Source organism: Podarcis muralis, chromosome 10, assembly GCF_964188315.1.
Source record: "Podarcis muralis chromosome 10, rPodMur119.hap1.1, whole genome shotgun sequence".
NCBI classification, from domain to species: Eukaryota; Metazoa; Chordata; class Lepidosauria; order Squamata; family Lacertidae; genus Podarcis; species Podarcis muralis.
Window position 1 is genome coordinate 449,000 of NC_135664.1, and position 25,388 is coordinate 474,387.

At 50.9% G+C, this 25,388-nt stretch overlaps 1 protein-coding gene across 1 annotated transcript; it reads right to left on the reverse strand.

Moving 5' to 3' along the window:
- Positions 1–21,206: 21,206 nt before the first annotated feature.
- Positions 21,207–22,116, reverse strand: LOC144329115 (uncharacterized). The gene has a single exon (XM_077935641.1). It carries the CDS (start codon positions 21,983–21,985, stop codon positions 21,326–21,328), a length of 660 nt encoding a protein of 219 aa, XP_077791767.1. The 5' UTR covers positions 21,986–22,116; the 3' UTR covers positions 21,207–21,325.
- Positions 22,117–25,388: the final 3,272 nt, after the last annotated feature.

Consider the following 25,388-nt stretch of genomic DNA (forward strand, 5'->3'; position numbering starts at 1 on the left):
GAATAGTGTAAGCCACCTGGAGATCCTTGAAGGAAAGATGGGTTGTCAACATAATAAGAAATGGAAAGATTAAAAATATTTTCTCTTCTTCTCTCTTCCGGGCAGCGACAGCAGTGAGGCCAGCAACTCCAGCACAGATCTCCCTCCCCACCAAGACCCAGTAACCCCTTCCCCACAAACCCAAATAGAAAAATAAAATAAAAATCATCATCATCATTATTATTCTAATCAAGTTCCTTTACAAACATGCTATTCTGTGATCATCCTTTTATCCTAGGCGGTGCTTTTTCCTACGTTTGTGAGCATGAGTGGAAATCCTGAGTCTCGCTGCAGGAGTCGACAGTTTGGCTCCTTCCCTTGTTGTTGCTCCTAGATGGAACTGCGCATGTGCGAAGACAAGACAGAGACTTCCAAATTGGATGAATAAACGTGTCACCCGTTGTCTGAAAACCACTGTCCTAATCACATGCCAGATTGTCTTTTGTGAATGAAATAAAATTCTTTCAAATAGTTTTTTAATGTTGGCATTTGTCTGTCTTGAGAAGCAATGGAGTGCGCCTCCGGGGGTGAGGTCAAAAGTCAAGCACCGGTGTCAGCAGTCCCAAAGTGACCTCTCCAGGGAGCAAGACTGGGCAGTGTGTCTGGAGGTCCCGGGCTTCCCAGATGACAAGACTCCCTCTCTTGGCTTTGCAGATGTGTTTCCAAGGAAAGCAGAGTTAGGCACCAGTTGGGCTGCAGGAGATGTCAGAAGGGGTTGTAAACGGCGCCATCCAACCGCCTGAGGGACTCCACTCCAGATTTGTGTAGGCTTTACTCCTTAGCCTTTTCAGCTCCCAAAGATATCCCACAAGGCAAATTAGGATCAGAGTTTTCCTTCTCTTCGATGGGCTATCTTTATAGGTGGATGAGCCCCATCTGCCCCTCACTTCCCTCCACAGCATTGCAGAAACCACCTTCTTGACCACTGGGCCCACGCTTGGTCTTGTCCGCTCAATCTGCTGGAGCCTGTCTTGGCACACAGGGGAAGTTCCTGAGCATTTGAGACTCCTTGGCTGCCCTCACCTGGTTTAGGTGGCCAGTCAAACCGTTCCCAGGATGTGGCCTCTGTCACATGCTGACCGTTTCTAGGAGCAAGAGAACAAACTTTTTATTAAAGAATGGAAATGGTTTAATGAATAGTTACAAACTGTAAACAGATAAGAACATTGGCAGGATTATTGGAATAACCTGCAGTTGAATAAGATTATATATTTAAAGCAGATGCATAAATGAAGAAATTGAGGTAATTTGGATATGCATAAGATATGAAGAATCAATTTAAAGAACTGCAGACAGAGGGGGAAGGAAGTCAAGTTTTGAAATGTTAAAATGACTGCAAAATTATTGAAATGTATAAACTTGAAAATCATAATTTTTTTAAAAAAAATTATTTCGCCAAAAATCAGACATCATCCGTTTCACTCCCAACTGGAGCTAAAGGACACAGGCCTGGCCAGGACAGCTTTCCAGTTATAGCTTCTGCAGTGATGAGGCATGTGAGCCTCAACTGTCCTGCATCTACTCCAGCTGAGGAATCACACACCTCCTCCCCAAGCTAGTGAGCCCCACCTGGGCTGTGGGTCCTTGCCTTCCATCCCTCCCAACTGACAGTTGTTAGTTCTGGAATCCTGAGCTTGAGGGGGGGGGTACATCCCATTTCGCCCCGTGGGACACTCACCACCCCTTAGCCACCTGCCTTTGGCGCTGCAGCAGTGATGGCTTTGGTCCCTGAAAGAGCATGCAAGATCTCTCCCAAATCTCAATACATATTTTGCTCTCCTAGACATCTTGCAAGACTTCAATGAGATCTCACAAGATCTTGCAGAAAATCTCCAATCTGTTTACCTGCAAGCACACACCTTTAATTTTTTTTTCTTATTTAGTACAAATTTCTCAATCTAACAGATTTGCACATAGGATTCTGTATCACATGAAACGGCACATTTGTTTTGTTCTATTGTTACATTATTTGTGGCCTTCTAACACTTTGGGAGAAGCCTTCTTTCCCTTTTCCCTTAAAAAATGAGGATCTATGCTTTACACTCAGCAGGAAGGCCCATTTAAAAGGAAACATGTAGTTGTTTTGCTGTTGCTTTTTTGTGTTCTCAGGTGTCCAAGTTAGCCTCCTGGCCCTGCTCCTCCAGTATACCACAGCAACATCCCCCACTAGGAATCCCTACTTGGGCTTTCATTGGCCATCAGCAATATCCGGTGGAGCCAGGTGGAGAGAAATGCCCCATCTTGCCCATCTTTGGGGTTTCAAGAGGTATAGCCTCTGTGCATGTACAGAATTCATGATTCAGCAAATCTATTAGACCATTGAAAGAGTTTATTTCCTCTGATTAAATTACCAAAGGAAGAAAGCAGGATTGGCTTTTCTCACCAGGGACACAAGGAAGGGGAAGGTGTATGTTTAAGAAATCAAATTCCCCAAGGGCTGAAACTCTGTTCAGCCAGTTAAAAAACCCAAATTCTCTCAGGAGAGTGCTTCATATCTGGCGGGCAGGGCTTGTGTGCTTTGCTCATGATCCCTTGGATGGCCTGAGGCTGACAGAGCAGCAGCCATAAGTCTTGGGGCTCTGGGAGTGATACATTGTCCTCAGAAGGCAAAGAGTAACTAAGGTTCCCTTTTCTCTCCCTTGGAGGCCCTGAACCAGGAGCTGGCCAGTTCAGGGCCTCCATGGGAGAGAAAAGGGGGGCCAGCACTTGTGCTCAAAGGAGCTTTCATACGCGGTCATCCTGCCCCACACTCACATTCCAAAATATCTGCATGCTCACCTATCCAAAAGGTGGTTGGTCTTGGGCTGGGGGGGTCCCAGAAGGCAGAATAAGTTGAGAAGCAAAGCCCAAGAAGTTGGAGGCATCCTCTTCGCATCCACCCAAACCCAATCTAAACAGCTTGGCTCCAGAACCAGCCCCTCCCTTTAGTTCTGTTCAGTTCAGAATGTCAGTTAAGAGGGACCACCTGTATTTTCTTGATTCTTGCCTGAGGTCATAATGGGCATGCACACTGGTATCTGTTTACCTGTAAGCACACACCTTTAGTTTATCTTTTTAAAAATAACAATAAAATACTAGTTTCTCAGTCTTCCAGCTTTGCACAAAACAGCAGCCGTTTTGTGATCTATGGCAGTGAAAACCTCACGTTTTATGGCGCACCCCCCCAAAAATGAGGCTTCAGTGCCCTAACCCACAGGGTCACGATTTCTCCAAAGGTCCAATGTCATCTGATTCACTCCAAAGCAGCACCAAACACCCAGAGAATGCCCCCTGCAACATTGGGGGGGGGGCTTTGAAAACACTACATTTCCCATTGTTAGAGTGGCATGCGAAGGATGAACAAGTTAAATCAGTGATGATAGATTGGGCAAGACATGTAGGACATAACATCATGTTTGAGGATTGGGAAAGATTGTGGAAGAAAGGGGTGAAGTTCACTGCATGTACTGTACTAACTAAAGGAAAACAAAGCAAAGATTTATCATAACTGTGATAACCATTGCTGGAAATGTAAAGAAAACGAAGGTACTTTCTATCATATGTGGTGGACCAGCCCCAAGGCCAAAGACTTCTGGGAAAAGATTTATCATGAATTGAAAAAAATGTTGAAATATACATTTATAAAGAAACCAGGGGCCTTTCTTCTTGGAATAACAGGTTTGGAATTGCCCCCAAAAGATGTTAAATTATAAACTGGGCAACAATTTTTTACCTTTTGAATGTTGTCTAGATTTCTACAATTGATTTAGGGTCTTTTTGCACTGCTGAATCAGGAAATGGCATCCGTTTCTCTCCTTCAGGTCAGGTTGTTGTGCTTGTTGGTTTCTGCTTTCCTTCACTGTGCAGCGAAAGGGCTTGTCACGAGACAGGTGTTTACATTCCACAGTCTGTACTGTTGGAGTTTCTCACGGGAAAGGGAGACTGGATGTGACGTACACTGGTTTCCTGTTTTTCACTGTTCTTTGCAGTTTCACTGGGTGATTCTCTCCGAGCTGTCGAGGAGAGAGGATGCATTATCTGCTCCGGCAGAGGCAAGTTGTCTTTCTGTAATATACCAGCTTTGAACTGTAAATAAAGCAATATAGAGTATGTAGTACGTACTTGTCAGGGGTTCAGGAGCAGAGGCAAGGGCAAGGAAGGAAACAGAGAGCGAAGGGGAGGAGGCAGAAGAAAGGATGAGCGATGACGACGACCCGAGATCTCCGAGTCTCTCCAGTGAGTCGGAGGATTCACAGAAAGGAGCACCAGTGGCCAAGGCAAGGGGGGAGTTTAGGGGGGCACCCCAGGGAGATAGAGCCAGAGGGGAATCAGAGGAGAGCAGTTGGAGATCGGGTCCAGCGTCACCGCCAGAGAACAGGGAAGAGGAAAGGAGCCAGGGGGCAAGCGCTGGCAGCTCACAGCAGGAGGGAGGGCACGAGTCAGGGGTGGCCACACCTCCATCTGGGAGCGAAGAAACGGTTAGACGGAAGGTGGAAGGTTGGGCGCGCGCGCCAAGTTCAAATGCACAGGAAGGAAGCGCAGTAGGCAGCCCGGAAAGAGAGCCGGGTCCTAAAGCCCGGCGCAAGGAGACAGGAGAGTCCGGGGGGTCAGCGTCCGAAGAATCCCGGAAGGAAGAGACCCAGGGGGGCAGAGGGACCCAGAGAAGAACAGTCAGGCGGAAAAGGTGGAGCAGGGCTAGGATATTAAGTTGGTGTACGAGGGGCGGAGATTCAGACGGAGCTTCGCCGATCTAGCTACTAGACGTAGGGTTGCACGCAGCAGCTTGAGAATGGAAACTGTAACTCAATAAAGACTTTTACTTAATGACCGTTGGCTAGCGTGATCCTCTGTGAGCTAGGATCTTGAAGCAACCCTGACAGTAAGCTCCGTCTCACGTATTGTGGGCATCTACAGCCTCGAGGAGAGGAGAGAAGCAGGTGCCTACGAGTGAGCTCACGAACGGCAGCCGACATGACGGCTGAACAGCAGATAGCGGAACTCAGAGAAGCAGTGTCACAGCTGAATGCCGAGGCTCTCGCATCCAGGAAGAGAGAGGAGGACGCAGCTGCCGCCTACAGGGATCTCCAGGTCAGGTTGGAAGTGCTTACGAAGCAAGGGCAACAGACACCCAAACCAGAGGGGATTGGGTTGGGGAGACGCACAGGCGGTCTGGTCTCTCACTTCGATGGGAACCTGCAACAGTATCCCAATTTTAAAGCAGACGTACTGTGTGCACTGCAACTGCTGAGTAAAGATTTTAGAGATGAGCAAGAGAAAGTGGGGTTCATCATGTCTGATCTGCATGGGGATGCCAGAGCATGGCTGCGCAATTTATGGAGGGATAACGATCCGGCGCTCCAAAATGCGAATGCCTTTATTAAAGCGATGGATGCGTGTTTTTTATCAAGCATTGACGTGGATCTTGCTCGGCAACAGATTCATGGACTGAAGCAGGGAAGGGCCAGCGTACGGCAGTACCATGCCCGCTTTTTCGCCTTGGCCAGTGCCCTAGAATGGGACAGAGATGCGACTCCTGTAAGAGACCTTTTCTGGGAGGGACTAAACAGCTCTGTAAAAGATGAGATTGCGAGGGGGGAGAGACCCCGGACCACCCAGGAGGTCGTGCAGAGGGCGCTGGCAGTGGGGGTACGGCTGGAAGGACGTCCGTGGAGCAGGGACGAAGGGCGTGGAGGGCGCGAACCAGCCAGGGGCTCCTCCTTCTTTCCCAGAGAAGCAGCACGTACGCAATCCACGCCTCCGCCAGGGGGAGGAGCTGAACCGATGGAGGTTGGAGGTGCCAGGGCTCAGTCAGCAACCAGAGCCCTGGCACCAGCAGCAGTGAAAGCGAAGCCTCCTAGAGGGAACAGGAAGTGTTACGTCTGTGAGGAGCCAGGGCATATGGCGAAAGAGTGTCCCCAGAGGCTCCACAAGCTCACTGCAGCCTCAGCAATGGCGACTGCAGCAACGCAGCAAGGAGAACCACAGCAGGGAAACGACGCTGTCTGGCTGGAGGAAGAGGCACTGGGGCCCAGCCAGACGTATTAATGATGCAGTCCCCAGAGATTTTACAGCCCGTGAACCCCCTCCCGCCCAAACCAGTGGTGAGGCTCACCGCGTCGCTCCAGCTGCCCAATGGCATCACCATGGACGTGCCAATCACCATTGACTCAGGCAGCAATGCGGACTTTATGGGGCAGGACTTTGTCAACCAGCATGCTATACAGTTGCTGCCGGCCACACTGCCCCTGCAGGTGGTCACGGTGGATGGCAGGGAGCTGCTAGGAGGGCAAGTGGTGCAGCAGACGCCACCGATGGTGATGCGACTTGGGAATCACCAAGAAGTCATCAGCTTCAACGTCACTCAATTGTCGGACACGCCCATTGTGTTGGGCATGAGTTGGCTGGACAAACACAGCCCAACGCTGGCTTGGTACCAGAGGCAGCTGACCTTCGGCTCTTCCTTTTGTGCTGAACACTGCATCGTGCCCAGGCAGGAAGGAGAGGAAGAGGAGTCACAGCTACTGCTAGGCACACTGCAAGCGATTCCCCACAAGTACGCAGAATTTTTGGAAGTTTTCTGCGAGAAGGAGGCAGACAGGCTACCCCCTCACAGGCCATATGACTGCAAGATTGACCTGCTGCCAGGGGCGGCGCTGCCTAAGGGGAGACTGTATTCCATGTCAGAGGACGAGCTGCAAGAACTCAAGGAGTTCATAGATCATAATTTGGAGCGCGGTTTCATCCGAGAGTCCAAGGCGGTGGGAGGCAGCCCGGTGTTCTTCGTTAAGAAGCGGGATACGCCCCAAAAGAGGCTCGTAGTGGATTACAGGACCTTGAACAGTGTGACTAAGCCGTTGGACTTCCCCATGCCCCGAATTGACGACCTCCTCGCAAAGGTGCGGAAGGGCAGAGTGTTCACCAAATTGGATCTGTGAGGTGCGTACAACCTCATTCGCATGCGGGAGGGAGACGAGTGGAAAACAGCCATGTTCACGCCACTGGGGACCTACGAATATAGAGTTATGCCTTTTGGATTGCAAAATGGCTCCCACGTTTTTCAAGCATTCATGCATCACGTGTTGGCGGGACTTCTCTACAAGACGTGCGTCTGTTTCTTAGATGACATCCTGATCTTTTCGGAGTCGCAACAGGAGCATGACAAACACGTCAAGGAAGTACTGAACAGGCTGAAGCACCATAGGCTCTACGCCAAGCTGGAGAAGTGCCAATTTGACGTGACGGAGGTGGATTTTCTGGGCTACAAGCTGTCTGACAAGGGGCTCGCCATGGACAGCGCCAAGGTTCGAGCGGTGTTGGATTGGAAGAGCCCGCGCAACCGGAAGGAGGTCCAACGGTTTGTCGGCTTTGCGAACTTCTATCGCAAGTTTATCAAGGGCTTCGCTATGCAGACGGCGGCCATCACTGACACGCTTAGCTCCAAGAAAAAGAAGTTCATTTGGACAGAGCAGGCGGAACAGTCCTTTCAGGCACTCAAGCGTCTCTTCGCGTCGGAAGAGCAGCTGCTTCATGTCAACCCCAGCAAGCCGATGAGGGTGGAGACTGACGCCTCGGACAGAGCCGTGGGGGCGGTCCTGCTGCAGAAAGACCCGCAGGGGGTGTGGCGACCGGGAGCGTTTTACTCCAGGAAGCTCAGCAAGTCCGAGCAGAACTACACCATATGGGACAGGGAGTTGCTGGCCATTCATGCAGCGTTCAAGGCGTGGAGGCACTTTCTGATCGGCGCCAAGCACACGGTGCAGGTTTGCACGGACCACAAGAACCTAGAGCACTGGCGCACGGCACAGTTCCTGAACCAAAGGCAGATACGTTGGGCTGAGTTCTTTGCGAACTTCGACTTCCGAATAGAGTATGTCCCGGGGGACACCAACATCATGGCGGACGCTCTCTCCCGCAAGCCACAGTATCTGGAGGAAGCAACGCCAGCGGCCGCCATGCACATCTTCGCACCAACAGTGTGGGCGTGCGCCGCGGCAACCGTGGATCTGGAGGCGGTGCGACGAGCGTTGCAGGGGGACTCCTTCGCGCAAGCAAAGATCTCAGAGGTGCAAAGGGGCAAAGCAGCGGCCGACGGTTTCCAGCTGAGAGATGGATTGCTCATCCGTAAAGGGGCCATCTACGTGCCGGGAGACGAACTTCGCGCCAAGGTGCTGCAGCAGATGCACGACGCGCCCACTGCAGGGCACTTCGGCAAGGAGAAGACGGTGGAACTAGTAGCCAGGGATTTCTGGTGGCCTGGAATGAGAAGGGAGGTCGCGGACTACGTGGCGAGGTGTGACACCTGCCAGAGGGCGAAGCCAGTGCTTAGACCGCCGGCCGGACTGTTGGAACCGCTGCAAACTCCGGCCGAACCTTGGGAGAGGGTGGCCCTGGACTTTGTCACGGATCTGCCCAGCTCGAGGGGCAAGACGGCAGTGCTGGTGGTGGTGGACTTGTTCTCCAAGATGGCACATTTCATTCCGTGTGCGAAGGTGGCCACGGCGGAACAAACCGCCAAACTGTTCATAGACCACGTGTTCAAGGTTCACGGTCTGCCACGGTCTATTCTGTCCGACCGGGGGCGGCAGTTCATCTCAAATTTCTGGCAGCGGCTGATGGGCTTCCTGAACGTCAAGATCAACCTGGCGTCGGCGAGACACCCGCAAACCAACGGGCAAGCAGAGCGGGTCAATGCCATCATGCAGCAGTACTTGAGGTGTTATGCAAATCAACAGCCTGCGACATGGGTGGATTACCTGCCGCTCGCCGAGTTCGCTTACAACAACACGAAGCACGTGTCCACGGGGGTCACACCGTTCTTCGCCAACAACGGGAGGCACCCCAGAACCTTCCCGGGACTGGAAAGGCTGGGGGAAGGGGAGCCGCAGACGGCAGATGCGTTCGCGTCGGAACTGCAGGAAGTCCACGATCAGCTGAGACGCCACCTGGAACTGGCCAAGCACGCATACAAGGTACAAGCGGACAAACGCAGAAGGGTTGGCGAAGAGCTACACGTGGGGGACTGGGTCTGGTTAGCAGCCCACGCAGTGCCGGCCAGGTCGTTGGCCAAGAAGAAACTAGGGCATAAGCAACTGGGGCCCTATCAAATCGAAGAGCAGGTCAACCCGGTGGCCTTCAGGCTGGCGCTTCCGGAGGGTTCCAGAATGCATCCGGTATTCCACAGATCGGTGCTCACTCCCTACAAGGCACCGCACAGGTTTCAGGAACCCGGAACGGCGCAGAGTCCGGCCAGAGACAGACCAGGGCACGCAGGAGTGGCACAGAAGGAGCGCATCAACGAAGTCACAGAGATTTTGGACTCCAGATGGGGGGAAGAAGGGGTAGAATACTTTCTCGCCAGGGAGGGCACCCCGGCCAGTGCGAACAGTTGGGTGCCGGACTACGCCTTGGACGAACCTCTGCTCAAAGACGAGTTTCATGCCCTCTTCCCACATAGACCGATGCCAGCAGACTTTTTCGACGACTGGCTTTTCACACCCACGCTTTCGGGCAGCACGTTCCGGGGGTTCGACTCGGACGAGGACCCGATACGAGACGTCCGTTCCCCGGAGGGGTCGCCCTCGGGATCTGCCTCAGAACCCTCGTATTGGTGGGACGACAAACCAGAGGAACAGTGGCGCAGGAAGTGGCAAGAAGGTCCAGGCCGAGCAACGCCGCCTGGAGGAAGCGAGGGAGAGACGGACATGGACATTTTCGGGGACGATCCAGGTTTCGAGCACGGCGGCACAGAGATGGAAGCAGAGGTGACCGTCGTCGACGAGAGAAGGGAGGAAGAACCGGAAGACTTCGGAGGGAGGCCCGCTACGGGAACCGAACGGTACCCGACATTCGTTTCCTTGACGCAGCAGCACCCAGCTCCAGCACCGGAAGGAGGGGAAGGGGGAGTGGGGGGCTTCGAGGGGGGGATGGATGTCAGGGGTTCAGGAGCAGAGGCAAGGGCAAGGAAGGAAACAGAGAGCGAAGGGGAGGAGGCAGAAGAAAGGATGAGCGATGACGACGACCCGAGATCTCCGAGTCTCTCCAGTGAGTCGGAGGATTCACAGAAAGGAGACCAGTGGCCAAGGCAAGGGGGGAGTTTAGGGGGGCACCCCAGGGAGATAGAGCCAGAGGGGAATCAGAGGAGAGCAGTTGGAGATCGGGTCCAGCGTCACCGCCAGAGAACAGGGAAGAGGAAAGGAGCCAGGGGGCAAGCGCTGGCAGCTCACAGCAGGAGGGAGGGCACGAGTCAGGGGTGGCCACACCTCCATCTGGGAGCGAAGAAACGGTTAGACGGAAGGTGGAAGGTTGGGCGCGCGCGCCAAGTTCAAATGCACAGGAAGGAAGCGCAGTAGGCAGCCCGGAAAGAGAGCCGGGTCCTAAAGCCCGGCGCAAGGAGACAGGAGAGTCCGGGGGGTCAGCGTCCGAAGAATCCCGGAAGGAAGAGACCCAGGGGGGCAGAGGGACCCAGAGAAGAACAGTCAGGCGGAAAAGGTGGAGCAGGGCTAGGATATTAAGTTGGTGTACGAGGGGCGGAGATTCAGACGGAGCTTCGCCGATCTAGCTACTAGACGTAGGGTTGCACGCAGCAGCTTGAGAATGGAAACTGTAACTCAATAAAGACTTTTACTTAATGACCGTTGGCTAGCGTGATCCTCTGTGAGCTAGGATCTTGAAGCAACCCTGACAGTACTCCTCATCCTTCCGCTGGGCACGGGACTCTGCTTTTCAACCCACACATGGTTATGGGCTCCAGAAGTCGAATCGGAGTGCCGGCAAAGGATCGGAATGCAGAGGGACAGATCGGATCGGAATCTGCTCTGCGCGTAAAGGTGATTGATGAGGTATGTGCTACTGCTCCGGGCAGCCTGCCAGCTTCCAGTTAATGGCTTTATGGCTGGACTTTGAACTTTTAAAGCCGTTTTGCCGGGAATAGGCAAAAGGCTCCCAGGCACAAGTTACTATGCTGGGGAAATCGAAAGTAACTTTTAAGTGCGCTTTTGGAATAAGGCAGCTGCAGCAGTGACGCAGCAAGATTTAAAGCAGCATAAATGACGCTGAAGGCTAATGCCAGAGTCATGATGGCCCTTCAGGATGCTTGTGGGATTCCTAAGCTCAACAAGAAAAATTATGCGGACTGGGTTCTGTATGCAGAGGCAATTCTGCGGAAAGAGGGTTTGTTTGAAGTGATTACAGAAACCCCCCCAGCTCCAGTTACAGATGCATGGGAAGCTAAGGATTCCAAAGCAAGGGGAACTCTTACATTGATAGTATCCCCAGAAGAGCTCTGTCTATTGCGTGATAAGACCTCAGCCAGAGAAATTTGGGACGCTTTGAGAGAGGCTCACTTAAGGACAGAAGCTGGATCTACTATGTTTTACTTTAACAAGCTGCATAATATGGCTCTTGCTGAAGGTGGAGATGTGCGTTTACATCTGAGGGAGATGCAAAATCTGAGACATGAGCTGCAACAGAGAGGACTCAACTTTCCAGAGGCTGTGTATTCTTTCATGATACTACAATCTTTGGGTTCAGGTTGGGAGTCTGTTGCAACCCAGACTGCTGTGCAGCCAACTGCTCAGCTGACAGTGGACTATGTTACTGCCGTGATTTTAAATGAAGCAGATCGCCGGGGTGCTAGCTGCATGGGCAAGGGGGAGTCTTCACATACGTCGTCCCATAGTGCAGTGGAACCACCAGATGGCGCCAAAGCTTTGAAGGCAGTGAAATGCTACTCGTGTGGACGTCTAGGCCATATGAAGAGGGAATGCAGATATCCCAGGGCCAAGACAGAGCAGCGCAGCGAAAGCTCATCGTGTGAAAAGGCCGAGGCAAAGGCAAAGGTCCGGTGTCTAGGACAATGCAGCACAAGGCTATGGTTTCACGCTTCACTCCAAAGGTTGCAGAGGTCCAGAAGACATCTAGATCTTTCTTCGTTGTTGATTCAGCGGCGACCCACCACATGTGTAACGATAAGAGACTGTTTGTGTCTTTTACACCGCAGGAAGGTGCGATTCACCAGGCGGATGACCACACTATTCCCAGTAAAGGCTACGGAACTGTTGTTCTTCACAGTTTGGACTTATCGATACAGAATGTGCTTTACGTGCCAGACGCCAAACATAATTTGCTCAGCGTAGGACAGCTGAATGAGCGGAACATTGACGTTTCCTTTAAGAACAAGAAGTGCATCATCACAAAGAAAAATGATTATGTATTGCATGCTGAATATGTTGATCGTTTGTTTGTTTTGTATTATGATGATGTTGTGCAGGATGACACTTGTTGCATTGCAGGTTCTAACAAAAGTTTGCATGCAGAATGTATTCACGATTTTCATAGAAAATTTGGTCATTTGCATTTTGAGGCAGTATCTAAAATGCCTGCCTTGGTTGAAGGTATGACTATTAAACCCTGCAGGTACCACATGAAGTGCAAAGCATGCGCAGCAAACAAGGTGAAAATGGCTGCGAAAGGTAAGTTGTCTAGTAGGCAAGCTACGGAACCATACCAGGTTGTTCATGCAGATTTGGTTGGACCACTAGCGCCCTCTTTGGGTGGAAATAGGTACTTCATGGTTCTCGTTGATGCATTTTCCAGGTATATTTTTGTGTACAATCTCAAGCAGAAATCAGAGGCTTTTCCTAGGTTCAAGGAATTCTGTGCTTGGTTGGAAAATGTGCATGGTAAGAAGATAAAGACTCTTTTCAGTGATCGCGGGGGAGAATTCACTTCTCAGCAGTTTGAAGCTTTTCTGACTGAGAAAGGAATTCAACACGATTTGTCTAGTCCTCGCTCGCCATGGCAGAATGGACTTGCGGAACGGGCAAATCAGACATTGCTTCAAGGGTTAAAAACCTTGCTGCATGATGCTAATCTTCCAGAGAGTTATTGGGCCGAATATCTCTCGTGTTTTGTTTACAGTTACAATCGCAGGTTATCTTCAGCGATTGGTTGTACCCCCTATGAGAAGATGTTTGGCAAGAAGCCATACATCAAACACATGAAAATTTTTGGTTCTGACATGTGGGTTCACTCACCACAAAATTCCAAGTTAGACAAGCGTGGATTGCATGGTATCTTTCTAGGTTATCAGAAAGGGTCTTACAGAATAACGATGACTGACTCTAAGACAATTAAGCTCACGAGAAGTGTTGAGTACAATGCAAAGTGGGGGGAGAATGTGGGAATTTTCCAATGTTATCCTGATGACGGTGATGAGACTGAGGATAGTCAAAAGCAACCACGACAACCCACACCCACTGATGAAGGTTCTGAGTCTGAATCTGAAACTGAATCGGGTGATTCAGAGGATTTCAAGAGTGCGAAAGCCTCTATGCGACCCTCTGAAAGCTCTGATCAAGAATTGGAGGAACCATTGTTCACAATAGGTCGTTTTTCTCCTAAGAAGGAAGAGGAGAGTGTTGAAGACTTAAGGCTAATTCGTAGGTCACAGAGAGCCACAAAAGGCAGACCTCCAAAGAGATTTGCTGATGAGTTTGCTACGATAGCAGTAACAGCTGTTAAAAGCTCCAAGAAGGTATTTGAACCTTCAAGTTTCCAAGAAATCCAGGGTTTGGATTCAAAGGAAGCTGAGCCATGGTTAAATGCCATGAAGGCTGAGCTTGATTCCTTAGAAAGGAACAAAACATGGGAGCTAGTTCCGGTAGTTCCAGGAATGAAACTGCTTGGAAGCAAATGGGTCTTCAAAGCGAAGACAGATCAAAATGGCAAGATAGTCAGACACAAAGCCAGATTGGTAGCCAGAGGTTTTGCACAGGTACCAGGTGAAGACTATCACGAGACCTACTCACCCACAGTGAGGTATGAAAGCATTAGGCTTATGCTCAAGCTAGCTGCAGAGGAAAATCTACACATTAGTCACCATGATATTAATACAGCTTTTCTGTACGGATCTCTAGATGAATCACTTTATATGCTTCCACCTGATGGCGTACAGGTAAAACAGGGATTTGTTTGTGCTCTGAAGAAATCCCTTTATGGTCTCAAACAAAGTGCACGGTGTTGGCACACAAAACTCACTGAAGTATTGTTTTCTCAAGGTTTTCAGCAAGGGAAAGCTGATCCATGTGTATTTGTCAAAGAGGAGGGGCAAAAGAAACTGTACTGTTTGTTTTATGTTGATGATTTATTATTCTTTTGGAAAGATGTCACAATGTACAATAACGCCCTAGCTCAACTGAAAGAGCACTTTGACATGAAAGATCTTGGTGAGGTAAACAACTACCTATCTCTGGAAATAGAGAGAGATCAAGATGGTAACATTCTAGTACACCAGTCACGGAAAATTGCTGATGTGTTAAGCAAACTAAATCTGATGGATGCTAACCCTGTAGACACACCGATGACAACAGGTTATCAGGTAGATGACACTGAAGAAGCATTTTCTGACACTACACTGTACAGAAGTGTGCTAGGCAAGCTAAACTTCATTGCCAGATGTTCAAGACCAGACATTGCTGTTAGCTGTAATTTGCTAAGCAGACAAGTCAACAATCCTAGAGTCAAGGATTGGAAAGCTCTGAAACGCATAGCACGGTATTTGAAAGGCACTATGCATTACAGACTGAGATTTAACAATCAGAAGTCTGGTGGTCTTAAGATATTTGCAGATGCAAGTTTTGGAAGTGACACTACAGACAGGAAAAATACGTCTGGAGTTTGCTACATGTACAATCAGGGTCTGTTTGATTGGTCATGCAAGAAGCAAACAACAATTAGCTTAAGTACTTGTGAAGCTGAACTGAATGCACTGTCTTATTCACTTAAGGATTGTGAATGGTTGGTACAATTGTGCAAAGATATGAAAATTCCTGTCAAACGTCCAATCCAGGTTTACCAGGACAACAAAGCATGTTTGGCTTTGCTGAAGTCTGAAGGTTGTAAGCAAAGCACGAAGCACTTGCAATTAAAGTTGCAGCATGCTAGGGAATGTATTCAGAAGGGACTCGTAACGGTGTCCTATATGCCAGGTAATGAAATTCCTGCTGATGTATTGTCCAAGATTGTATCAAGGGATCAACACTGTACCTATGTGCAGAAGTTGGGTTTGTATTGATATTGTACGAACACGCTGCCCAGTGATGTTCACAGAAAGGGGGAGGATGTTGGTTTCTGCTTTCCTTCACTGTGCAGCGAAAGGGCTTGTCACGAGACAGGTGTTTACATTCCACAGTCTGTACTGTTGGAGTTTCTCACGGGAAAGGGAGACTGGATGTGACGTACACTGGTTTCCTGTTTTTCACTGTTCTTTGCAGTTTCACTGGGTGATTCTCTCCGAGATGTCGAGGAGAGAGGATGCATTATCTGCTCCGGCAGAGGCAAGATGTCTTTCTGTAATATACCAGCTTTGAACTGTAAATAAAGCAATATAGAGTATGTAGTACGTACTCCTCATCCTTCCGCTGGGCACGGGACTCTGCTTTTCAACCAACAGTGCTATGTTGATTTGTAAAAAATCAGATCTTGTGACAAAATCGATTACATTTTGTGGCATTATCAGCTGATTTTTGTCAACACATATCATCCTAAATATGTTTTTAAGAGAAAATAATGTTTTTCCAAGAACATATAATGATTACCTGATAGAAACATCGATTACTGTAAACTGAATGGTGGGCATTGAAAAAGTTAAGTACACATAAATTGCATGTTGCTTCACCATTTTTCAAACTTCAGGGCTTGAACTTCCGTTTCTTGGAACTCCTGGAATGCTCAGCGGCAGGGAGGTCTCTCTTCAGAGTCCAACAGTAGTCAGCCATCATGACTGCGTCCCAGCGACCCTGATACCTGGTCTCCATCTCTTTCATGTCCTGATGGAATCTCTCCCCCTGCTCGTCACTCATTGAACCCAGGTTCTCAGGAAACCGGTCCATATGTGAAAATAGGTAGTGCATCTTGACGCTCATGTTGCAGCCAAGGTTTCTGAAAGCAGTCAGCATGTTGTTGACAAGTACTGCATAGTTTCTGACCTTATTGTTGCTTAGAAAGTTCTTCATTACCAGAACAAATGCCTTCCGCGCTTCCAGTTCCATTTCGTTCATTGAGTTTCTGAACTCTGGATCTCTGATGAGCTGACGGATCTGAGGACCGTCAAAGATGCCAGCTTTCAACTTCTCCATGGTCAATCCTGGCACAAGTGAAGCAGTCACCATCCTTGTCCAGAGCCTTTGGTGAACTGCTTGATTAAGCCGAGCTTGATGTGCAGCGGTGGGAAGAGTATTCTGTCCCTGTCCACCAGAGGGTCGTTGATGACGTTCCTTTCTTTGCAAGGCACCAATTCCTCCCGCACAGGCCAGTCCTTCTTCGTGTAATGCTGAGCACGGTCCCTACTATCCCACATGCACAGAAAACATGGGTACTTGTTGAAGCCAGACTGTTGTCCCAACAAAAAGTTCACCATCTTCAGGTCAACACAAATAAACCACTTATGCTGACCATAACCAATTTTCTCCAGCACATACTTCACTGCTTCATAGTTCTCCTTCAGTGTAGTCGAGTGAGCCAGGGGTATAGAGGCAAACTGGTTGCTGTTGTGTAGCAGAACACATTTCAGTGATCACTTGCTGCTGTCAAAGAACAGTCTCCAATCTTTGGTTTCGTACTGTGGCACTCCAAGCTTGAGCAGAAGCTGCACAATATCTGCACAGTACACCAAGTCCTTCTCTTCTGAGAAAAAACGGAGGTACTCTTGATGCCTGTTGTGGAAGAAGCTGATGTCAGAGAGGAGTTTTCCCCCCTTCAATCTGGTTGCCAACAGTTCGGCAGAGTCCTTTGACAAGCTGAGGTCGCGAACTAGATCATTCAACTCCTTTTGGGAAAATGGATGTGGAGCATCATCTTCAAGAACCACTTCTTCTTCATGTCCTTCAGCAGTGGAGGCATCTTCGTCACTAATGTCAGGAAGTTCTCCGAAGACAGGCACTGGAATTTCATCACAATGGGGCAGGACTCTTGAGGAGGAGGAGAAAGGGGAGGGAACTGGAAGGGGAATATATGCTCTGCGCAAATGGCTGTGAACTCATGCTTGTTTTGTGAATCTATCACACTTGCTCCTTCTGCCACCCCGGATGGCAGAATAAAGCTTTTCTCTGAAACTATTCCTTGAGTGTCTGTTGACTCCCATTTCCCTGTCCCGGGCGCAAAGCTCTTCTCATCCGAGGCTAAAAAGGCTACAAGCAGAGTCTGTAACCTGAAGTGTATGTTAACCCGAGGTACCACTGTATCATTGAATTTGTCCATGGCAAGTCTGCGTTTATCTGCAGGTTGTTCATATGTGGTGAGTTTGTAGAAGTCTTCAATCCAATCATAGAAGGGAGACGCATTTTTATTTTTCCAGCTCACCAGTATCAGTCTTTTTACTGTGGTAAGGGCACAGAGAGTCCACTTGTATTGCCCCTTTGTCAGGTTCCATGTGCTGGGTGTATAATTTGAAAGGATATTTTGCTCGGTAAAGGTACATTTGGCCTCAGCGATGGGAGTCCAGCAAGGAATCATTTAGCTAGTGCAATGGAGGAGGAAGAGGTTGAAAATGCGAGACTTACTGGCACCTGTAGCAGCAGCAGCAGCAGCAGCAGCTGGAGCATGGCCTGCAGTGCCACCTGGTGGCCCACCTCGGAACTTCCATGCCCATCCCAGATTTAAAGCTTTAGGCATGTGTTTTACACACACACAGACACACACACACACACAGACAAAAATAATAATTCACAAGCAGGAAATATCCCAAACAGCTCTTCCCCTGAAATATACTCGGAGTCGAGAGTGGATTTCATGCTCTGTATTTGTTGTGACGTGGGGTTTGTGATTTCAGCTCTCTTGACATAATATGCTGGAGACAGTTCTCTAGTAACACTTCTTTATTACAGCAAACAAGACTAAGACCTGAGGAGGGGAGAGCTACATATATAGGGACAGAGAACTAGCTATAAAGGATACATTTTGGAGGGAACAATATCAGGCAATCACAGTCCTGCCTTTTGGAGGAAACCAATAAGACAGAGGATCCAAATACAGCAGCTTAAATGAACCAATAGTAGCTGTACCCTCTGGGACCAAAAGGCAGTTACTTTACCCTAATGCAAATACAGACAATAATAATACAGATATAAAATCCTTTGACTCAATACACAACACCCCTCCCCCCCTAGTGAGCACAGCAGACGTAATCTCTCAGGTACTGTGGGGTCCTTCAACTTCTACTTGATCTCCTGACAACAGGTGTTGCCGGTTCTGGATTGGGTGTTACCTGTGGTAGGGGGGCCGCTATAGGGGTTTCGTCAGGAACAGATGGAGTCCCAGACATCTCAGGGTCCCCTACCTGTACCTCGTCATCCTGAGGACTAGCAGACCCTGGTTCATTTGCTGAAGCCCCTGGTGACTGCGCCTCTGGGCCATTTTCACTCTGGTCTTGCAGTTCTGCGTCGTTAGCCAGGGATGAATTATCTGACTCCTCCCTGCTGAGCGCCCGGCGCCTCAGCTGATCTATATGTCTCTTCCAAACTTGCCCATTTTCCAAGGTCACATAATAGGACACAGGTCCACTAGTCCGGGTGACCACACCAGCCACCCACCGCGAACCTCGTGAATAGTTCCTCACCCAGACCAGGTCTTCAGGGGCGAGATACCTTGTTGTGTCAGTCTCAGCCTGGGGGGTTGCTCTTGAATTACGGTTTGGCATTTTATCCGGGTGGACATAATCCAGCACCGTTACCAGTCTTCTACCCAAGAGCAGCTCAGCTGGCGATTTGCCCGTCGCAGTGCACGGCGTCGCATGCTGCAAAAATAACATTCGTGCGATGCGAGCTGACCAGTTACCCTCCATTAAGCGCACAATGGATTCTTTGGCTGTTCTTACCATGCGCTCAGCCTGCCCATTGGAGGATGGGTGAAAGGGCGCGGATGTGACCCCTCTTATGAAGTTATCAGCCAAGAATGCCCTGAATTCTTGGGATACAAAAGCTGCCCCATTATCTGATACAATGGTCTCAGGTAACCCGTGGGTTGCAAACAGCTGCCTCAACACCTTGATTACGGCAGCTGATGCCATGCTAGGGACCATCGCCACTTCTAACCATTTGGAATATGCATCGACGATAACCAAAAAGACCTTCCCCTGGAATGGCCCAGCAAAATCTAAGTGCAGCCGGCTCCAGGGAGATCTGGACTGCTCCCACCAGTGAACTGGTGCTCTGGCCACTTCTGGCCGCACCTCTTGGCATGCCTTGCATGTTCGTACCCATTGTTCTATGTTCTGGTCCATTCCAGGCCACCACACATAACATCGGGCTAGCAACTTCATCCTGACCATTCCCGGGTGTCCCATGTGAAGCGTCTCAAGAACCCTGTTTCTCAGTGGTGCTGGGATGATCACCCTATCTCCCCACAGGAGACAACCCTTATGCATGGACAACTCGTGCTGCCTTGTCGCATAAGGCCTGAATTTGTCTTCATGCGGACCACCTGGCCACCCCCTCCCCACCCAAGTGAGGACACGGGAGAGAACAGCATCTTTCCTCATTTTCTCAGCTATATCAGTAGCCGTTACAGGAGCCCCCGGAAGTGTTTCCAGCATCATTATGTGCTCCGCTGGAGCAGGATCCTCATTGCTCCCGCCAGGAAGTGGCAATCGACTCAGCGCATCAGCGTGGCACAACCGTTTCCCCGGCACATGGGTCAAGGTGTACTGGAACCCGTTCAGGAATATAGACCAACGCAACATTCTGGGGGAGAGAATTTGTGGCGTTTGCTTGTTCGGGTTGAACAACCCTAATAGTGGTTTGTGGTCCGTTTCAATGGAGAAATGGCGACCGTACACATAATCATGGAACTTTTTGATTCCTGCCACAATTGCAAGCGCCTCTTTGTCAATTTGAGCATAGTTGCGCTCCGTGGGCGACAACGTACGGGAATAGAAAGAGATGGGCTTTCCCGACCCATCCGGTTCCCTATGACTCAGCACCGCCCCCAGGCTGTATTGAGAGGCATCACATGCCAGGACCAGCGGCTTCGACTCATCATAATGAGCAAGGACGCTCCTGCTACTCAGCATTCCTCACAAGGAGTCAAAAGCCTTCTGCTGCCCCTGCCCCCATCGCCACACATTCTTTTTCTGCAGCAGTCTATGTAACGGTTCAGCTACTGAAGCTTTCTGGGGTAAGAATGAATGATAAAAGTTAATAAGTCCCAGGAATGACTGCAACTCCGTCTTGTTCTGTGGTCGTGGTGCCTCGATGATGGCCTTAATCTTAGCATCTGTGGGGTGGACGCCTGATGCATCAATTTTAAACCCCAAGAAATCCACAGTTGGCACCCCAAAACTGCATTTTTCCTTTTTCAGTTGCAACCCCACCTCCTTGAACTTGAGCAACACTGCACGGACACGCGCAACCAGTTCCTGTGGGTCTTTTCCAGCAATCAAAACGTCATCAAAAAATGGCAAGACCCCCGGCAGACCTCTTAACAGGCGTTCCATGAGCCCTTGAAAAATCCCTGGGGCCACACAAACTCCAAATTGTAATCTGTTAACTCTGAACGCCCCTTTATGTGTGACAATAGTCTGTGCTTCCGCTGATTGTGGGGTTACTGGCAGCTGTTGGTAAGCTTGTGCCAGGTCAATTTTGGCGAACACCTTGCCCCCAGCCAGTTTAGCCAACAGATGTGATACGACTGGAATGGGGTATGAGTTTCCCCTGAGTGCCTTATTGATAGTACATTTGTAATCTGCACAGATCCTGACTTCCCCATTTGCTTTAAGGGGCGTGACGATTGGAGTCTCCCACTTAGCAGAGTCCACGGGTGAGAGAACTCCCTGCTTGACCAATTTATCCAGCTCTGCTTCGATCTTGGGTTGCAGTGCAAATGGCACTCGCCTTGGTTTGAGTCGGATTGGGGCCACCCCAGGGTCCAATTCGAAGTCAACTGGGGGCCCTTTATAACAACCCAGTTTTCCATTAAAGAGACCAGCAAATTCTTTGCATGATGCCTCGCTCATCTCAGGGCAGGTTTGGATTGAATTAAGCCCTGATATACTCAGTCCCAGGGCGGGGAACCAGTCAGTGCCCAGGAGACTGGGGCGACTGCCCTTCGCAATCACCAGTTTGAGTACCGCCTGTTTGTCCCGGAACTGTACTCTCACGGCACACATTCCCATGACCTGGATGCAGCCCGCTGAGTATGACTGCAAAGTTGCCGGGAAGGGCTCCAGAGGGGGCAACTTACCCCTGGGGAAGAATGTCCTCGCGGTCTGGTCCGACACGATAGTGAATCCAGATCCGGAGTCCACCTCCATGTCTCACAGCTGACCCTCAATCTTCACCTTGATGTGTGCCTTGCCTTGCGCTGGAAACTGCACGACCCTCCCGTTGATCTCCGTTACGTAGTGGCAGTCCTTTAGAACATGGTTTGCTGTGGGCGGTCTGCGATGCTCCAGTCTAGGTGCTCCTGTCGCTCCCAACGCCGCCGATCTACAGACCCTGGCGATGTGACCTGTCTTCCCGCACGTCCAGCACATAGCATCCCGGAAACGACAACTCTTCCGCTCATGGTTTCCGCCACAACCAGGGCACCTGCCTCGGTGATCTTTGTGCACTGTGCAGGCCTGACGCACTGACTCTACCCCACGGACTGGGCTCTGGCTCGGAGTAGCCTCTAGCTCGTCCATGGCATGCGCAACTTCTATCTGTGGCTTAGGGGCCTTGCGACTGGCATCAAGCTCCTCTCTTTCATAATTCTCCGTGGCGGTGGCCTCCTTCAAGGCTGAAGCAAGGGTAACCTCTTCTTTAGCCACGATGCGTCTTCTGGCTTTCTTGCTGCTCAGACCACCGATAAACCGATCCAGGAGAGTCTCTTCCAGATCTTGGAAGTCGCAGTGCTGAGCGAGCTTCCGCAGTTCAGCTAGAAATGCAGATACAGACTCCCGCTGCCTCTTATGAAACTCCATCCGCCGGGCCATCTTGGTCTCAGTAGGCGCCAAATGGCTTGTTAGGCAGGCAAGAATATCTTTGAGAGATGTCTCACTTAGCTTCGCTGGAGCAAGCAATGCCTTGGCCAGCTTGAAGGTCTCAGGCCCACAGTAGCTCAGGAATGTGGCCTGTTATGTAGTGTAGTTTCACCCTGGGCCAACAGGGGGATACTGTATATAGTTTTCACTCAGGTCTGTAGATAGTTTTCACTCAGGTCCGCGGCAGTTATTTTAGGCGGGAACTCTGGGCTGTTGTGGTTACAATGTGACAGCCGGCTGCCTATAAATACAGGCCGGCTGAGCTGTTCACTGTCAGTTCTATTCCAGCTTACCATAATAAAGAGCTACTTGAAGAGATCGCTGTGCCGGCTGCTATGTCAACCCACGACTTAACACTGGCGACGAGGATGGGATGGATGGACATCAGAGCACAGCCAGATGCGGCCAGCCTCTGAACTGAGCTGAATCACTGAGCTGAATCACAGAGCGAAATCACTGAGCGAAATCACTGGGCAGAACCAGTTCAGAGCTGACTGTTCTGGCTAGAGCACTGTGTTCCATCCATCGCCCTTCACACCGGCATCGGAATCATGGCTTCACTTGTGCCTCTACCGCCGTTTGCGCCAGCCTCTGAATCATGGGACTCCTACCTCGCTCGGTTCGACTGCTACCTCCAAGCCAACGAACTGACAGCAGTATCACAGGATCGGAAGCGGGGCCTATTCCTCAGCCTCTGTGGGCCTGAGGTGTTTGCGACGGCCCGAGCGTTGGTTGCGCCTGAAGCAGTCCAGGCATCACCATGGGACACGATCCAAGAGAAGCTCCGCAACCACTACGCACCAAAGCCGTCCAAGATTGCTGCCCGCCATGCGTTCTACCACAGGAACCAGGCAGAGGGGGAGTCAATCAACAACTACACCACCGCCCTGCGACAGGCTGCAATGCACTGTGAGTTCCGAGATTTAGACGATGCCCTGATGGATCGAATCGTCTGCGGGGTCCGGGACATCCATCTGCAACGGCGTCTCCTAGCCAAGCCAGACCTCACGCTACAGAAAGCCATTGAGGAGGCTGTGGCCTCAGAAGCTGCTGAACGCTCCGCTCAGGAGATCCGCAAGTCCAGCAGCCTGCGTCTTGCTAGGGAGCCCGTTCCGGTGCATCATGAAGAGGCCAGCAGTGAGGAGGCATCCTCCAGTGAAGACGATGATGTGCACCAGACAAAGCGGGAGCGCAGGAAGTTCCAACAGGAGTCCAAGGGCCAACCGGAATGTGCTGGCTGCGGAGGCAACCATTCCCGTGCCAAGTGTCGATTCAGAGACGCCATCTGTAGGAGGTGTTCCAGAAGGGGCCACATCGCTAAGGTCTGCCGATCGGCTCCGTCTGACACCCCCCCTTCATCGACTCGCAAGTCCAAGTCTTCACTCCAGTCTGCCAAGGAAAGTTGTTTCGCTCTCACCAACTGCCGCTGCCCGTCTGGAACCACGATTGGCCAAACCGACTCGCCTACGCGACGCAAGCTGAACGTCACGGTGCTCATTGAAGGAGCTCCATGTGACATGGAGATCGACACCGGGTCTGCCCTGTCCATCGTGTCATGGAGCACCATCAAAAGACTGGTACCCAGAGTGTCCAAAAGGCAACTCGACTCTCACCGCGTACACCTGAGAGACTACCAGGGAAACGACATTCCCGTGGTAGGCGTTGGCCGGTTCCGGATCGCCTTCAAGGATTTTTCGGGCCTGCTCCGGTTGGTGGTGGTCGAAGGTCAGCGGCCAAGCCTCCTAGGGCTAGACTGGTTTGATGCCCTCGGCCTGGAAGTCACCGGCATCAACTGCATCTCTAACGCAGAGACTGAGGGTCTGGTCAAAGACTTTGCCGAGGTTTTTGACGGCACCTTGGGCCAATATACAGGTACGCCCATCTCCTTTAGCCTGGATCCACAAGTCGCCCCCATCAAGCTAAAGCCACGCCGGGTTCCCTTTGCTCTCAAGGCTAAGGTGGACGAACAACTGGACAAACTGATCGCCCAAGGAGTTTTGGAGCCGGTTGACCACGCAAAGTGGGAAACCCCCATCGTCACGCCTGTCAAGCCAGATGGGTCGGTGAGAATCTGCGCTGACTACAAGTGCACGATCAACAAGGCACTTCAGCAGCACGCTTATCCGGTTCCTGTTGTCCAACACCTGCTGCATTCCCTGGGTGAGGGTAAGGTCTTCGCTAAGCTGGACCTTGCCCAAGCCTATCAACAACTGCCAGTCGATGATGCCACTGCTGAAGCCCAGACGATCGTCACCCACCGGGGGGCATTCCGTTGCCGCCGGTTGCAGTTCGGGGTGAGTGTGGCTCCTGGCATCTTCCAAAGCCTTATGGAGCGTCTCCTGCAAGGGCTTCCGGGCGTGGTACCATATTTTGATGACGTCTTGGTGTCTGCAGACTCACACCAGCAGCTGTTCGAGCGCCTCCGTGCCGTGCTGACCAGGTTCCAGGAGGCCGGGCTCAAGGTAAAAAGGGAGAAGTGCCAGATCGCCGTTCCACAGGTAGAGTTCCTGGGCTATCTTATCGATGCCTCCGGTCTTCATCCAACCACATCCAAGATCCGCGCTATCCAGCAGGCCCCCACTCCAAAGAACAAAACGGAGTTGCAGGCGTTCCTGGGGCTGCTGAACTTTTATAACATGTTCCTGCCCCACAAAGCCACAGTGGCTGAGCCTCTTCACCGACTCCTTAGCACTAAGACGCCTTGGGCCTGGGGTCATCGGGAGACGGCGGCCTTCAACGCGGTCAAGGCTCTCCTTTCTTCGGACAGTGTGCTGGTACAGTACAGTGAATCCAGGCCGCTGGTCCTTGCCTGTGACGCCTCACCTTTTGGCATCGGGGCTGTCCTTAGTCACCGTTTTCCAGATGGAAGAGAAGCACCGCTCGCCTACTTTTCCAGGACACTATCTCCGACGGAACGGAATTACAGCCAGCTCGACAAGGAGGCATTGGCACTTGTGGCTGGAGTGAAGAGGTTTCATGAATACCTCTATGGCAGGACTTTTGACCTCATCACTGACCACAAGCCACTCCTGGGCCTCCTCGCCGGTGATCGTCCAACTCCACCGGTCCTCTCACCACGCATGCTGCGATGGACTGTTTTCCTGGCTGCCTACCACTACCGGCTCATCCACTGCCCGGGGAAATCGATGGGCCATGCCGACGCCCTCAGCCGTTGCCCTCTTCCAGCATTTGTGGAAGACCCGGCTCCAGCTTCATCGCTCCTTCTGATTGAGGATCTTCCGGCAGCGCCTGTGTCGGCTGCCACTGTGGCCTCCGCATCTGCCCAGGATCGCACCATCAGCCGGGTGCTCAAGTGGGTGTGGAGGGGGTGGCCACAAGGGCCCTTTGCATCGGA

Coding starts and splice junctions, on each gene's coding strand:
- LOC144329115 (XM_077935641.1), bottom strand. CDS start 21,985: ATGGCCCGGCGGATGGAGTTTCATAAGAGGCAGCGGGAGTCTGTATCT.